At 43.7% G+C, this 17,866-nt stretch overlaps 1 protein-coding gene across 1 annotated transcript in view; it reads left to right on the forward strand.

Annotated features, from left to right (window-relative positions):
- Positions 1–17,866, forward strand: part of PARPBP (PARP1 binding protein) — a 118,750-nt gene that overhangs the window by 64,501 nt on the left and 36,383 nt on the right. Inside the window, exon 10 of the mRNA XM_030544399.1 lies at positions 2,862–2,943. Coding sequence (XP_030400259.1) covers positions 2,862–2,943 — 82 coding nt within the window. The remainder of the gene's footprint in view (positions 1–2,861; positions 2,944–17,866) is intronic.

The following is a 17,866-nucleotide window of genomic DNA, read 5'->3' on the forward strand; positions in this document are numbered from 1 at the left end:
TGTTTTACCTATGCGGTGAAATGTATCACTTTCCCCCAAAATACCATATTCTGCTAATCTATAACACTACCAATACATTTGCATTCCAGGTTGGTCACTGGAAGAAACATAGGAAATATTAAACCTTACTGTAGTTTGCCATCTTATTTGTTAGTTTAAAATTCTCAGTTTTAGGATCAAATGACTTGGTTCTAAGTCTCTTCTGAATTTTAACAAATTTATTTGTTATGTCAAGAGATTTCATTATTTTTTATACTGAACGGTCTCAAAAATCTGTTTAAACTTAATGGTCAGCTGTGCCTGGGATCTGATCACTTTCCAGAAAGCTATGTTTATTTTTAAGGCCAAGGTTGGAAGAGAAAACTAACATGTCTCATGCATGAAACTTTGAGAGATTCAAATCATTTCTCTTTATCCCTCCCCTATAGCTCTGTGTTGGCCTTGACAGAGCTTTCAGTTTAAATGGTTAGACTGGATGGTTCCAGGGCTTTATCTTTTGATTCTTAAACTTGGCAAGAAGTTCACAATGAAAAAAACCTTCCACAGAGGTACTGCTAAGGAGTGGCTACAATTTCCTTTATCTGATATTGATAGTATTTTGTTGCTGGCATCTATGTATCTTTTGGCACTAAAAGTACCAATATTAACAATAAATCTTCAAAAATATTTTAGAATTTTCCAGACAAAGTGAGATTTTTCTCACTGAATCAGTCTCTTCTGTGTATACTGCAAATCTGACAGAATTTGTTTCATCCTTCCCTTATTAGATGGATCCCTGCTGCTCTCCACTGGAGACTATATTGAAACAATTTCTTGTGTGTATGTATTCTTGGAGTGCAAATACTTAAGGAAAATAAGGGGTGGTTGTAATTATTGTGAAGGCTTATTGATGACAGAAAGGGGTTACCTGCTGTGTTTCCCATAGCATTTTCAGCTTTTCTTTTTTAGCCACCAGAGAAAATGCATTGAAGAGAATATCAAAATAAGGAGACTGCTCCAGTTAGGGCTACTATCTGTGTTTTTTAGGGTAAATTTGTAATGAACATAGACTAAATATTTCCATAATGTATTAGAATTGTGTACATTTTCTTTTCTTCTCTGGCTCCCTGCCTCATTGATAAGCCTTCAAGGTCCTACGTAACTTTGCTTCTCCCAGTTTTCTATTGTCAAAGTTATGTTGCTACTCCCATCCCCTTCATTCCATCAAGGATGCCATCTTTGGCATTCCATTTGTCTACTTCTCCCATAACTGTTTCTGTGCTTTCTTCCATGTTGCCTCCTACTCATCAAATGCCCTTCTGTGATGGGGTGCCTGGCCAACACTGGGCTCTAAGGGATTAATAGAGCCCTTGGGAGGCTGCACAGGAGGCAGCCATCAGAGGTGGGCTGCGAGGAGCAGCCAGTTGGGGCCGGGCTGTCACCTGTAAGAAGCACTGCAGAGCAGCTTCAGTCACTCCCTGGAGCTTGAGAAGGGAGGAAGACTGGCTGTTTGTAGGTTGAAGGCAGCAAGCACTGTGGACAGAACAGGACTGCAGGCAGAGACCCGGGGAGCTAAAGGCAGCTTCTGGCGGACTGCACGGATCTGCAGGCTGAGGCCTTGAGGCAAGGGCAAAGAGTGTGCTGGGACCGCGGGGAAGTGGCCCAGGGAGATCTAAAGAGGAGTTGGAGGGGATGCAGCAAGTATCTGCCATCTACAGGGTTTCTGGGCTGGCACATGGAGTAATGTTGCCCATGGGGAAATGGTGGAACTATGCAGTTGCCACTGGGGAAAGTGGCTGGACAGATATTGCAGAGCCTCCAAAATGGGGGAACCCAGAGCGTAACATGGACGAAGTGCTGTGTCACTGAAGGGGATGCCACGGTACTGGGAGTGACGTGGGTCTCAGAGCAGAAGTGATGGAGGCGAGGGACCATCAGAAGAGGTGCACTGGCAAGAAGAGCTAATTCTCGTGACAGCCAGTAGGAGGCATTGGAGTGGTGAGGTGCACCCCGTCACATCTTCCTATACTGGTCTGCAAAGCTAATAATATCCTGAACACCCACTTTTTGTAGGTGTTGTGGAAGGAACTAGGTCACTGAGCTAGAGAAGCTACTGATGTTGGCAATTCATCTTGCCAAATTTGTACCTCATCTTGCAGAAGTCTTGGCACAGCTAAAAGTGTCTTAATGAGACTCAGATCTTTGAGGGAACACCCAGAAAGGTTCCATCTCTGCTGAAATGAAACCACTACTTGTCAGAGCAGGCACATTGGCTGACAGTGATAATAAAGAGGTAACCATTAGGTGTATATTTCCAAGCAAAGAACAGATTTTGTTACTGCAAGAAGCAAAACCACTCGTGTATGCATCCAAGTCTTGTGTCAGTGGAAATGAACTATGCACAAACTGAAAAATAGAAGTGTAATTGTCTGTCTATGAAAACTGCCATCTGAGTGTGGGTGGGTGGGTGAGAGAGAGAGAGATAGATAGAAGTTACTGTGGAGACTGACCAGAAGCCTTTGAAGACAATCATGGGAAGAAACTTGCTGTAGCACTGCCAATGCCACAAGTAACAATGATGTGCCTGCAGAATCACAACTTTGTGGTTAAACTTAAATCCTAACAGCATATGACGGTTGCTGAAACCTTAAGTCAGAAATGTTATTGTACTTCCCTTCAGTACTTCACATGCACACAGGGCGGGTTTTTTGGGGGGTGGGGAGGTGTGGGAGAAGGGCAGGAGAAAGGATAGAGGAACAGAAGCTTGTATTCCTCCATTCCCCCTGTTTCTGAGGGGCTCTTAAGCGTAGGAATTTTTGTTACAAAATGCTGAAGTGTAATTAGTTAAGAATTTATTCTTTTTTTTTTTTTTTTAAATGTAGATCTCCAGCACAATCCACTGGGTCTTCTCCAAAACCTCTCAGACAACGTATTAAAACATCTGTTGGTGAAAGAAAAATTAAGGTGTTGTATGGTTGTTTTTATATAATATTATAATATATATTGTATGAATGTAATATAATAATACTTTTGTGTTATGCATTCAGTCCCTATCTCTCTCTCACACACACACATATACATAAATAAATAAATTGTGTGTGTGTGTGTGTGTAAATAATAATAATACATATTGGTAATTTTTACCAAAATCCCAATTTGAAAAAGGATTCCATAAATGAAGAAGCATATTGGTGATTATATTAGTTATATCTCCGTAAAGAGGGAGCAATACAGACATAGGCCTGACTAGAAGAGTGACATGATAAATGAGAACAGCAAAGTTTGTAGGAAAAAAGGCTTAAAACTTGTTTGTGGACATGCCATTCTAGTGCATGGAGGTATGTTGAATTAATCTATATATTTTCATAGTCTATGTAATTTAAAAAAGTATAATAAAAGCAAAAATGACGACAAACACATGCGCCTTAACTCTTAATTTTGCATTCCTGCTAAATTGGGCTCTGCCAAAGACCAACAATGGAATTTTTCAGTATCATTTTATGGGCATCTTTTTATGTTTCTAGTTTCCAAAATCCTGTTACAAAGCAAGAACTCTCTGAACATGAAACTTAAATACTTAAAATTAAAAACTTAAATTCTATATCTTGTTGTGGTGTTCAGACAGAAATCTTACTTTATAATAGTGAGTTATATTGTTAGAAACATCATTTAGGAGAATGTCTTTAACAGCACTGACAGCTCCATGAATGCTTTTTTAGCAGAAGTGCAAAATTTAGTCTGTGTTGGGACTTGCTAGGACTAATCCCTCGCATGTGGATGTTGGGAGCTAAATGAAAGTTGGCCATCTAGTTCCAGCAGATGGATTCTAGCAATAGATGAGGAAATAAATTAGATCCATTTTAATAGATAAGGAAAGAATAAAGTGGTATTATTAATTTGTGGTAAAATGTACTTATTTAGCAATAAGAGCAAACAGTAGACTAGCATAACTAAAAGTAACTTTCCGTAAGTGGGAAATAATTCTTAAACAATATTATTTGGGGTGTGTGAGGAAGAAACAAAACAATCACCACCTCCTAGTGCCAAAATGAATTAACTTGGCATGTTGGGGCAATGTTTAGTTATTCACAGAGTGCAGCCTAGTGCGTGTAGTCCTCTGTGACATAATGTTATCAGGGTCTCAACCTCAGGTAGATTTATTGGGTTTTCAGTACAATTCCTTGTGGAACTAAAATAAAGCAAACCATCAAACTTGAAGCATGTCTGTGTATCCTAAATATATTCCTGTTTCATATAAATAGGTTTAGCTATCAAATAAATGAAGGAACAATCATGGTAAACTAAGAGTGAAATTAAGCCTAAAACAGATTCCAAAAATATGTCAGCTGAAAAATAAACCAGATAACAATGATTTTAGTCTGCTTGTTAGTGATAAATTAAACTCTGGTTAGATCCATCAAAATATGAAAATATGTTAGTTAAAGTACATTGTAGGGCCTATTGAAATCAATAGGAGCTCTTTTGCCTGAATGAAGAGTTCAAGACTCAGTCAATGATCAATTGTGTTCAGTATCAGAAAGTCCAGAGTGTTTATTAATTAAAAATAATTATTCTTAATACTCAAAAAAAACCCTTTCAAGTCTCTTGAAAGACATGCACAGGAGTCAGGCTTCCATCACAGAACTTACCAAAAATGTGACTCTGGAAGCTGATTCTTGATTACTAAAACATTTTCACTTTTTCAGCAGGGTAAGAACAGAAAAATAATGTAAACAATAGTACGGTAACTCCTCACTTAACATTATAGTTATGTTCCTGAAAAATGCGACTTTAAGCGAAACGATGTTAAGCAAATCCAATTTACCCATAAGAATTAATGTAAATAGGGAGGGTTAGATTCCAGGGATTTTTTTCACCAGACAAAAAACATATGTATACACACAGTAAGTTTTAAACAAACAATTTAATATTGTACACAGCAATGCTGATTGTGAAGCTTGGTTGAGGTGGTGGAGTCAGAGAGTGGAAGAGGGAATTTCCTGGGGAATGCCTTACTGCTAAATGATGAACTAGCATTTGCCTGAGCCCTCAAAGTTTAACACATTGTTAATGTAGCCTCACACTCTACAAGGCAGCACGAATGGAGGGAGGGGAGACAGCATGGCAGACAGAGACAGAGACTCACGCCCTGTGGGGGGGGGGGGGGGAGAGATGTGCACTGCCCCTTTAAGTATGCTGACTCCACTCTTAAGTACATTGCCTTTAAAAAAATCAGGAAGTTGAGACAGCAGCTGCGGCCAGCAAGCTCACTCCGTCCTGAGCCCTGTCCTGTCCCCACCCTGCTCTATATGAAGAAGGGGTAAGTGGGGGGCAGAAGTAGGGGGGGAGGGGACACCCTGACATTAACCCCCTTCTTCCCCTCTTTCCTGCACAGCAAGCAGGAGGCTCCTGGGAGCAGCTCCGAAGCAGAGGGCAGGAGCAGCACATGGTAGTGAGGGGAGGAACAGCTGAATTGCCAGCAATTGGTAGCTTACTGGGTGGCTGCTGCACAAGGGACTTAGGGGAGTGGGGATCCGATGAGGGGCTGCCAGTTCATCCTGGTTCCAAGCCCCCACCAGCTAGCTGCAACAGGCTGTTCTTTCTGCAAGCAGTGGACAAAGCAGGCAGCTGCCAAACAACGTTGTAAGGTAGCATTGCACAAGTTTAAACGAGCATGTTCCCTAATTGATCAGCAACGTAACAATGTTAACAGGGATGACTTTAAGTAAGGAGTTACTGTGTCTCGGGTTTTTTGATTCTTAGGTAAAGGAGGTTTTATGGTGTAATCAAAATTAGTCTTAGTGCTGCAGAGGATCATTACTTGGTAGCAGTCTTTTGTGACTTTTAAAGCCACTGCCACACCAAAAAGGAATGTAGAGAATCCCCGTGGCCACAGCAGTTCTCAGAGACATTCTGAAGAATGTGGCCAGACAGAAATACTTGTGGGGTGGTAAAAGGCACATGTAGCAGCGGCAATCTTTACAACCTTGACTAGGGTGCTTGCAGACACCACTCCAATGGCAGGAGCACACTGGGGAGGAGGCATGGTTATGGTTCTACCCATTCTTGCCTGTGCTCCTTGTGGTGGTGCTGTGACTCCCACCCAATTTATTTTTATAGCACAAGATTGACTGCCTTTCTTGCAGGAGCTAAGGGAAGGGGAAAGACTATGAGAACTACTCTGGAGGCAAAATCAACCTCTAGTTTTTCCCTTAGGACACAGAGAGCCATAACTATTTCCTTTATGGCTCCCTCATCCCTGCAGTGCTAAGCAAAGATTAGTGCCTAATACTTCTAAGAATTTTTTCCTTGAAAAAAAATTCATATGGTTCAAATTAGTTTAATTATATCCAGATTACTGAAGACTTTTTAATTGCATTTAATTAAAAAGTCTACTTACGAAGCATAAATTATAATGCAAACTATTCAGACAAATGTAAGTTTGTTGGCTAAAGACTACCTACAATCAAGTCTCTTATTTTAGGGGTGAAAGGCAAACAAATTGGCATCTTGTCGTAGTAGTAGTGTTCTACTGTATTATTTTTAGAATGTATATGGCCTCTTTACATTGATACTTCATAGTTACAGGACCAGCATCTACTGTAGCTGCAGACAATTGGCACAGAATATATAGGGGTTTATTTAAAGTAAAATTTACTCTTCTGTCTCATCATGTACACCTCTACCCCTTTATAATGCCACCCATTATAACACAAATTCAGCTATAAAGCGGTAAAGGAACACTCCAGGTGGGCGGGGCTGTGCACTCCAGCGGATCAAATCATGTTCGATATAACGCGGTTTCACCTATAACATGGTAAGATTTCTTGGCTCCCGAGGACAGCATTATATTGAGGTAAAGGTGTACTAAGCATTTCTTTTTAACAATTAAATATTAGAGCCATTGCTAAGAAGAGTTTTATTCATATTTCAAATAAATCAGTAATTACTTAGGAGTTGTTCTTTCATTAATGCTTCTCAGGAGCTTTTTAAGATGTGCAAATTGGTTTTCTCCCCAAATGGTCTAACATATTCTGTTGCAATGAAAAGCATCTGTCTATGGGCTTGTCTATACAAAGCAGTAATACAAAGTACAGGGGTGTGATTTCTAAGTCTTGCTGACATGGTGCACATTAATTGGTTCATGTAGACCCTGCTGGTGTGAACTAAAATTCCCTGCTGAGCTTTAATGTAATACTGTGTAATGAAGATCTGTAAGAAAATCTGGTAAACGAAAAGTGGAACACTTGCGTGCACTAATTTTTCCAAAGAAATGTATCCTCCAAAGCAGTTGTTTACCAAAGCATCTCTATAGGCAGTTATGAATACAACTACAGATTTGTAAGTTTGAAACCAGGAGCAAAGTGTGTGTGTGTAGTTTTAAAAAATACAGATGGTGGACAAAGCAACTGGGTTATTGTGGATTTGTGATTTTAGAGTAAAAATCTGTGGAGAGTTTCCATTGTGCCAAATTTCAGCTGAATGAGTTAGCAAAGTGTAAGTGAAAGCATGAGGAATAATGCAGTATAATTTGGGGCATGTTAGTCCCGTAGCTGCTTTGCAATTCAGGACGGGGGCAGAAGACGCAGAAATGTTTGCATATCCCATTCCTGAAGAGTTAATGGAGGTGGTACAAAAAGATCAAACATTCCTCAAAAGGAGATCTAGTGAGGAAGTATGCCTATTCTTGACTCCTTGAGGGAGAGGAGAAAGTATGCTCCTGCTCATCCTCCCTACCACACTTGCAAGAGCTGGTAAGTATAAGAGATGCTTGGATCTCCTGCATCTTCTTCTGGAAAAAAAAGTAAGGAGGCAGATCAAATATCTAAACATTCTCAAAATTCATGTTTAGTCTGAAAGATCTAAGAAGTTTTGTAAGGTGGGAAAGAGGATTATTAATTTATCTGGACTAATTCATTCAGCCCTATTTTTGAGGTACATTGAATCATGCAGCTATGTCGCTTAGAGAGGTTTAGGTGCTCTTTGGCCTGGATTGTGCCTGCCTTATTTTCCCTAACTTCAGTGGGATTATTTGTATGACTATCTACTCATCAGGGTGAGTAAGATGGTCAAAGTCTGACTTCTAGCAATTAGATGCTACAAAGACTTAGGCCCATAGGCAACCTTCCTTGAAGACTGCTTACCTCTTCCTCAGGCTACTCTTGCCTCTGTTTCCTTTTGCTAAGAGGGCTGCTTTTTGAGAACCAAGCTTTCTCTTTAGTCACACAAACTTACCTGTAGTTCTTTACTTAGTGGTCAGAGTGAGGTGTTCATAATTCTGTATGATGCTTTTTGGATTGGGTTTGGTCCTTGGTTGAATTCTTTTAATAGATTCGTAGTGGATTTTATTTTTTCATTGAAGAAAACCCTCATTTTCTATTTGCGAATCACACATGTAAATCTGGGGTTGAGATTTTACCAGAGACCGAATAAACATGGAATGAGAGTTTAGGTACCTTTGAGAGTGATCTGTGGTACTCCTTACTCTAAGATAATTGTATGATGACTGCTTCTAAAACAACTTCAGTTATTTCTTCTATGATAATTCTCATGGAAGGCAGTTAGCTTCTAACGTCTAGTTGAATCTGATAGAAATAGAAACAGTGGATATAGGCGACAAGAGTTTAGCCAAGTAATGCTTGTTTTAGAATACTATCCTCCTTCTTCTCCTATCCACTTCCCTTCAACCACTGACTGTAATACGAAGGATATTTTTCATATATATATATAAAGGGCAACTCTATTCTCTGGTATTAGTTTTAGTGACTATGTCCATGTACTGCGGAAAAGCATCTGGAGGTCATAGTGGACCATAAGATAAGATAAATATGAGTGAACAGTGTAACACTGTTGCAAAAAAAGCAAACATCATTCTGGCATGTATTAGCAGGAGTGTTGTAAGCAAGACACAAGAAATAATTCTTCTCTACTCTCCACTGATTAGGCCTTAACTGGAGTGTTGTGTCCAATTTTGGGTGCCATATTTCAGGAAAGATGTGGACAAATTGGAGAAAGTCCAGAGATGAGCAACAAACGATGATTAACAGTCTAGAAAACATGACCCATGAAGGAAGGTTGAAAAAATTGGGTTTGTTTAGTCTGGAAAAGAGAAGATTGAGAGGGGACACAGTTTTCAAGTACATAAAAGGTTTTTACAAGGAGGAAGGTGAAGAATTATTCCTTAACCTCTGAGGACAGGACAAGAAGCAATGGTCTTAAATTGCAGCAAGAGAGGTTTAGGCTGAACATTAGGAAAAACTTCCTAACTGTCAGGATGGTTAAGCACTGGAATAAATTGCCTAGTGAGGTTGTGGAATCTCCATCATTGTAGATTTTTAAGAGCAGGTTAGACAAACAGCTATCAGGAATGGTCTAGATCCGTAGTTCTCAAAGCCGGTCTGTCGCTTGTTCAGGGAAAGCCCCTGGCGGGCTTGGCCAGTTTGTTTACCCACTGTGTCTACAGATTCGACCAATTGCGGCTCCCACTGGCCGCAGTTTGCCTCTCCAGGCCAATGGGGGCTGTGCGGGAAGGACGCCCAGCACATCCTTCGGCCTGCACCACTTCCCATAGCCCCCGTTGGCCTGGAGTGGCGAACTGCGGCCAGTGAGAGCTGCGATCGGCTGAACCTGCGGACTCGGCGGATAAACAAACTGGCCCAGCCCGCCAGGGGCTTTCCCTGAACAAGCGGCAGACTGGCTTTGAGAACCACTGGTTTAGATAATACTTAGTCCTGCCATGAGTGCAGGGGACTGGACTAGATGACTTCTATCATATCTCGGTACTGAGCCACTATTTCTCCTTCCGGATCGTCAAGAGATATGGGGAGGCTTTGAGGATATTTATTGGGACTGTTCACCGCCTTAGAGAATTGAGCACCAGATCTATCATGAGCATTGAGGAGAAATCTCATATCTTCCTCCTGAAAGTATGGTGACCCCTGAGGTGTGGCCTTGCCCATGAAGTGATCCCTATGCATGACACTAGGAGGCTCAATAACTGAAGACTCTGAGCTATGGTTGGCCTGTTGCATGTGTACAGTACGGATATGAGATCCTGGCTCTTCTGGACTCTGTCAAATGATGGGTAGATTTTTGCCACTGGGGTGTTTTTGTCCACTCTCACATGAGTTATCCTTGTCGAAGGTATCAAGAAACTTTTCTTGATGTTTATTACAAAACCATGCAGTTGTAGGAGATCCAGAGTCTGAATCATGTCTTTGTGAGCTGCAGCTTGGGGTAGGCTCTGATCAGGATGTTGTCCAGAAAGGGTTGTAGGTGCATACCTTATGACCTGAGTCTGGTCAATGTCACTGCCAGCATCTTTGTAAAGAACCTGGGGGCTGAGGAGAGACCAAATGGGAGTGTTTTGTTCAGTAACTCCTCATTTAACTTCGTCCCGCTTAACGTTATTTCACTGTTATGTCCCTGCTCAATTAGGGAACATACTTGTTTAAAGTTGTGCAATGCTCCCTTATAACGTCGTTTGGTTGCCTGCTTCTAAGAGTCTGTGGCAGAGCAGCGACTTTACAAGGGAGCACTGCACAAGTTCCGCTTCTCCGCACCCTCCCCCTCCCTCCCAGCTCTTCCCCCACTGCCAAACAGCTGTTTGGCAGTGCTTAGGACTTTCTGGGAGGGAGGGGGAAAAGCAGGGAAGCGCCGTGTCTCTGCTCCTCCCCATCCCTCCCAGAAAGTCCTAAGTGCTGCCAAACAGCTGTTTAGCAGCGTTTAGGATTTTCTGGGAGGGTGGGAGAGGAGTGGAGACATGGGGCTTCTCTGCTACCCCCCTCCCTCCCAGCACTTTGCATTTAGGATTTTCTGGGAGGAAGGGGCAGGAGCGGGGAAGCACTGCATCTCTGCTCCTCTCCCTCCCTCCTAGAAAGTCCTAAGTGCTGCCAAACAGCTGTTTGGTGGCACTTAGGACTTTGGCAGGGGGAGAGGGATGTGGTGTGCTCCAGAGAGGAGGTGGAGTGGGGGTGGGAAAGAGGTGGACCTGGAGTGGAGCAGAGACAGGAACAGGAGGGCCTGGAGCATTCCTGGCAAAGTCTGAGCTTGTTCTTCTCCAGGGAAGCTGCTGCTGCAAAGGTGCTTCCTAGCATCTTTGCCTGCAGTGGGCCGTGCCTGTATGGGGCAAGCCAGGGGCACTTCCAACCACAGTACAGTACAGTATATAATGCCGTTGTCTGCCCCCCAAAAATTTCATTGGAACCTAACCCTCCGTATTTACATTAAATCTTATGGGAAAATTGGATTTGTTTAACATTGTTTCACTTAAAGTTCCATTTTTCAGGAACATAACTACAACGTTAGGTGAGGAGTTACTGTACTAGTAATGATGTGTACCACAAGTAAATCTCAGGAGCCTGCAGTGGCATAGTCCTATGGAAATGTGGAGATAAGAATCTGCCAAATCCCTTGAAGTTAGAAGGTCTCCTTGAGACAGGGATGACACCATAGAGGCTAGGGTCTCCATCTGAAATATCATTTTCTTCATCCACTTATTGAACTTTTTGAGGTTGAGGATGGCTCTGACTCCCTTATTGGTTCCTGTATAATCAAGATGATGGAGTGGAACCTTGAGAACCTTTCTTTTGAGGGAACTCATTCTATTGCTCCCAAGTCCAGGAGATCAGAGGTCTCATTCCAAACCAGTTCATTGCTTTGCAGTGTTGCTGAAGATGGGAGACTGGAAGAAGAAGGGATGGGATGGAGCTTGCAGCTCAAGTGAGTATCACTGGCTCGCTATCTCCCTTGTCCACTTATCTGTGGTCATTGTGGACCAGTTCACTGAGAAATGGAGGATTCTGCCTCCTAGATTCAGATCTGGGTGGAAGCACATTCACTTATTGTCATAATGTGGCTTGGTGGGCTGCAGAACCACCTCAGGCCTTTCCAGCCAAGCTTCGGTTCCAAAACTTTCCATTGGTATATCTGCTGTCCTTTCTCTGTTACTTTTATGAGGAAGAGGTACGAAAGGAGTGTCTCTGCCTGAAAACAGATTTGTACTCCCTTCTGACAGCATTCTGTGGTGTGGGAAGGGACTGCTTAGATTTTTTGCTGCATTTTCTGCTGCTATTTTACCTTTTCTCCAAAAACAAGAGATGCTGTGAACTGAGATGAGCACAGGACTTTTTGGAGTCCACTGTTTGCCCTATTTTGGAAGGCATCTACCTTCCAGGGTTTTAGCCATATGTACCCTGTGGCTGCTGAGCTGGATGCCTTGGCTCTGGCAGAAAATCTCATTGCATCCATTGAAGCATCAGCCACGAATGCTGTTGCTAGGGAAAGTTTCTTAAGTATGGCACTGGAGCCAGGGTGGTCACTGTCCTTCAGGTCCCTAATGTCTTCCATCAAGGACCTTTTAGCTTTTGCAAAGCATGTCACAGTGAGGGACATTCTGGGGGTAGGAGAGGAAGCTTTGAAATTCTTTCTGATGGGAGCTTCCACTTTCCTGTCTGTTGGGTATTTATGGAAGAATTCCCTTTTGAAGGGATATCCATATCCTCAGCTGAGGCTTGCCACTGCAGCATCAGCCTTTGGGACTTCAGTAATAGCATTTTTTGATTCTTGCAGCTTGTGGAGTCTAAGGTCCTGTCTGTTAATGACTTTACCTTTGTCAGATTTCTCCAGTTCCTCTCTGATCATATCTTCAAAGAAAGGAGGATAACAGGGGAATCATTGTCTTGGGGAAGAATTTTTAGGGAAGATATTTGCTTTGAGGCTGAGGTCATGTCTATACTACAAACTTAATTTGACTAAAGTTACTCTCTTTTCTGACTGGTGGATTACCACTGGCAATGTTGAAATGCCAATAGTGATCCTGGGCGACCCAATCTATTCCTTGCTCCCCTCGCTCATGAAAGCTGTACACCAGCCACCTCGACAGCACCAAAGAACTCTTCAGCTACTGGCTTAGCAGGTGCAGAAAGGCAATTGAATATGCCTTTGGTCATTTGAAGGGGTGCTGTTGTTTACTCACAAGACTGGACCTCCGTGAGAAAAATATCCCAGCTGCCTGCCGTGGCCTGCATAATTTCTGGAAAGCAAAGGAGAAAGTTTCAGCCAAGGTAGAGGGTGGAGATGGAGCAGATGTCTGCTGAATTTGAACAGCCAGATGCAAGTCTATTAAAAGAGTTCAACACTGAGCTAGTAGGCTGAGGGAGGCTTTGAAAGACCTTTTTAATAGTGAGACAGAGTAGTGTGTGTGTGTTGTTGTGTCCTCTACCAGGCCCTGCTCTTTTGCAGCCTGGTATGAATTGTGTGATGATTGCTGTATGTGTAGGAATGTAACATTGTTAATGCACCTGTTAATTTTGCTTGTGAATATTATGAGTTGTGTGACACTGTGCAGTATCAGGTAAGTGGGCACTGTCAAACTGTTGAGCACCAGCCAGCATATATTGTGAACTAATAAAAATGAATTATGTTCCAATTATAGAATTTTATTCTATAAAAATCTATGCAAAAATACCCCTGGGCAATTTAAGAACAAATACATTAAAGCTTAATAAATTAAGAGAACAGAACTTATGAAGGGGAATGAACATTCATGTCCATTTCAGCTACATATACAGGAACTGTGGCTTTCAAAGGTCAGTGTATGTGAAGCTATTACTGTCTTTAATGTCCCCTAGGGTTGATAAGGTTAGTGCAGCAACTGCTGATGCCATATGGAATGTTGGAGTGGGGAGGGTGTTTAGGGAGGTCCTAATATTGATTCTCAGTAGGCTGCAGAGGGAGGTGAGCACAGGATTGTTGAACCTGAACCTGAAGTTCTACCAAAGTTTGCAGTCCATCCTGGTGCATTTCCCTATCCTTCTCCTTCACCTTTCTCCTCTCTACTCTATCCTTCTCCACGCTATCTGCAGTGGTCATCCTCCAGACCCTGTTCTCACAGTGTGATTCAGCACTGGCTTGCAGGATCTACTGAAACATGTCATCCTGCATCCTCTTCTTTCTCCTCCTTATCTGTCTCAGATGTTCTGTGGGTGTGAGTGGGAGGAGACCCTGAAGGCTACAATGGCAGAAGCTGCAACTAAAACACACAGTTACCATTGTCAGTGTATTCTCTATGGAAAGTGAAACTTGATGCTAAACTCACTCCCTTGCTCCCCTAAAGTTTAAAGCGCTACATTCTCACTTCTACTTGGGATTGCTTGTGCATGGAGCCAGTCACAGCAGCAGCTATGATGAGCATGGCCTGCCTGGGGTTGGGGAAATGAGGAAGGAATTGCTTGGTTGCATAATTCTAGTAGTATAAGGCAGTGTCACCGAATACTGGGACCATTTTCCACAGGCAGTCCTGATTTTAGCTCCTCTCGCTCCTGAGGATAATAAAGACAGAGGAAGCACAGCTACTGCTGGCGTCCTTAAGCCGCATGGGCCAGACTGGCCTGGGTACCTCAATGGTGCATGCCGACATTATTGCTGAGTGGCATGGGAAAGTGCTCTACCGCAGAGGAAGAAATAAGACAGCCCTCCCTAGAAACATTCAGCAGAGGATTACAGAATACTTACATGAAAGTTTCACAGAGATGTCTCAGAAGGATTCATGAGACATCCGTATGTACATAAACAAATTGCTCCGGGTGGCCCTCCTGCCTAACTCTAGAGGGAAATAAAAGCAGATGGAAACTCCAGCTCTCTTTGTTGTATAATTACCTCTTGTAGCATGAGTAAATTAATGAGTCAAAAGGTGTGTCCTGCTACTTTGGGTGTGCCACCCTGTAACTGAAAATTTATCTACATACTTACCCGAGGTTCCTTCCTTTGAATCAGGGTTGCCAATGCTTAACTGGCAGGACTGACTAGACTCTGTAATGGAGTCAAAAACAGGTTCTGGCTCAGTGCCAGAACTGGCTCTTTCCCTTTATGTTCTTTTGGGGGGGGTTGGGGTTGATACATTTTCTGGACATGAGTGGCTGACTCAGAGTCCTTTTGTAGCTTGCCTTTATGCAGTTCTAGAGCTCTCTAGAAATGTCTCCTTCAAAGTCCTCCCCTTCAGGGCCTCACTCCCCCTCAGTGGGAGATGAGGGTCTCATTACCTGAGTTTTCTGACTTGAATTGGGAATGAGGGAGCAGGATGGATATGAGCCCTGCTTCTCTCCTGAAAGCAGTTAAGACCCATTGGCAGCACTGCAAGGGTCTTACCTTTTGCGGTCCTCTGTCGCTCCAGGACTTACTACCTGGGTTAGCTGGCTGAAATCCTCCTCATTGTTAGAATTTGTCCCTGCTCTGCTCTGTCTCTCCGGGTTGGATTTTTCTTGTGTTGTAGTTGCAGCTGTTTGGAGAAGTATGGTCTCCAACATCCTTATCTGATTCAGAGCTCAGGGCCTAGAAGAGATGGGGTCAGCTGGATGGGAACAGGCTGGATGTAATTCACTTTCTGCCAAGCCTGGAAAAGCTGTCTCATGTATAGAGCACTGTTTGGATTTTGCCTAATGCTTGCACAGCTGTTTTGCCATGCCTGAAAGGGGGCAGGGATTTGCTGTAGCAGAGGCTCTGCATGGCTATAAACACCATGCTGTTAAGACCCTGACCGGAAGGAGGCTTGGAAGAGCAGAAAATTGCTCCTCACTGCTCAAAAAATGGTTGAAAAAAGGAAGATATGGGAATAAAATGAACTGCCAATGACCTGGTAGCACAAAAGTAGAAGATCTGGCAGCAATCAGGAGAAGGGATGTGGCCAGCATGAGCAGTGCTGCAACTTTAAACTGCCTCCAGAAACTGCACAGTGAAGGGGAGCTGCCTATATGTAACAGAATTGTGGGAGATGTTGGGCTGCAGAAGTCCTCTCCCCACCCAATAAAGCAAAGTGTTATGTGGAAACCAACCCAGTAGCACTCTTCTTTAAAAGGCTCTCTCTGCAGAGCAATGGAAATTTACTTTGCAAATCTTCCTTAGGGCTTGGCTACACTTGCAGGTGTGCAGCGCTGGGAGTTACAGCTGTCTTTGTACAGCTGTGTAGGGAAAGCGCTGCAGTGTGGCCACACTGACAGCTACCAGCGCTACAGTGTGGCCACATTTGCAGCATTTGCAGCGCTGTTGGGAGTGGTGCATTGTGGGCAGCTATCCCACAGAGCACCTCATCCCATTTTGGCGCCGTGGGTTGTGGGAAGGGGATGGAAGGATGTGGGTCATTCTGCTTCCTGTCCCAACGCCCCATGGTGCATCGCTTCACATTCCAGCAGTCACTGTTTTTCCGTCCACGTTGGGCGCCATTGTGAGTCTCCCAACAGCTTCTGTGCAGCACGATTTCTGTGGGAAATAGAGCCCGAGCTGCTGAGGACTTTGCTGATGACTGTCGCCAGCACATCATGTTTGGCAGTTGAGCTATTCCTTCAGCTCCAAAATGACAGTGAGGAATCTGACGATGATATCGAGTCGCCTGACGTGTATGACACTAAATTGTTTGTGGCATTAATGGAAATGTTCAGCACTGTGGAACGCCACTTTTGGGCTCGGGAAACAAGCAGTGAGTGGTGGGATCACATCGTCATGGAAGTCTGGGATGACGAGCAGTGGCTGCAGAACTTTTGGATGAGAAAAGCCACTTTCATGGGACTGTGTGAGGAGCTTGCTCCCACCCTGCGGCTCAAGGACACGAGATTGAGAGCTGCCCTGCCGGTGGAGAAGCGGGTGGCTATTGCAGTCTGGAAGCTGGCAACTCCAGACAGCTACCGATCGGTCGTGAACCAGTTTGGAGTGGGAAAGTTGACCGTTGGAATCGTGTTGATGCAAGTTTGCAGGGCCATTAATCGCGTCCTGCTAAGAAGAACCGTGACTCTGGGGAATGTGCAGGAGATTCTGACTGGCTTTGCACAAATGAGTCTCCCTAACTGTGGAGGGGCAATAGATGGGACGCATATTCCTATTCTGCCACCACCCCACCTGGCATCCGAGTACATTAATCGGAAGGGGTATTTCTCTATGGTTCTCCAGGCGCTTGTGGATCACCGTGGGCGTTTCATTGACATTAACACAGGCTGGCCTGGAAAGGTGCATAATGCACGCATCTTTCGGAACAGTGGCCTGTTCAGGAAGATGCAGGCTGGGACTTTTTTCCCAGACCGGAAGATCACAGTAGGGGACGTCGAAATGCCCATTGTGACCCTTGGAGATCCCGCTTACCCGTTAATGCCTTGGCTCATGAAACCGTATGCAGGGAAGCTTGACAGGAGCAAGGACCGGTTCAACTACAGGCTGAGCCGGTGCCAAATGACTGTGAAGTGTGCTTTTAGTCATTTTTAAAAGGACGCTGGAGATCTCTTTATGGGAAGCTAGACTTGGGGGAAGCAGCATCCCTGCGGTTATATCCGCGTGCTGTACCCTCCATAATATTTGTGAAGGGAAGGGTGAAACATTCAGTCAGGAATGGACCTCCGAGGTTCAACGCCTGGAGGCTGAATTTGCACAGCCAGAGAGCAGGGCTACTAGAGAGGCTCAGCATAGGGCTACAAGGATTAGGGATGCCTTGAGGGAGGAATTTGAGGCTGAAAGCCAACAGTAATGTTTGGTGCCTTGCACAGGAGTGAAGTGCAGTGGTTACAATGATTTGCAGTGCCTGTTTTTTTCCTGGGCTACGGTATCTTTCACTTGCTGCAATAAAAAAAACTATTTTAAAAGCCAAGAATTCATTTATTGAAAAGAAAATAACTAAAAGGGCAGGGGGGTGGGCTGGTGAACTGTACAGTCAGAGGTTTGAATATGTCCTGTCTGGAGTGCTGTGCAATGACTTCTGCACTTCAGGATGAAAATGCTGCATAGTGATGGGGGTTGAGTGCAGAGGATAAGGGTCGTAGTTCTCAGGGCTGCTAGGTGAACATACGGGTGTTGGGGGCAGCTGGTGGTGGTAAGAACCTGGATGCTGGAGAAGGGGGTTTTGAGCTGA

This window comes from Gopherus evgoodei, chromosome 1 (genome assembly GCF_007399415.2).
Source record: "Gopherus evgoodei ecotype Sinaloan lineage chromosome 1, rGopEvg1_v1.p, whole genome shotgun sequence".
Classification (NCBI taxonomy): Eukaryota; Metazoa; Chordata; order Testudines; family Testudinidae; genus Gopherus; species Gopherus evgoodei.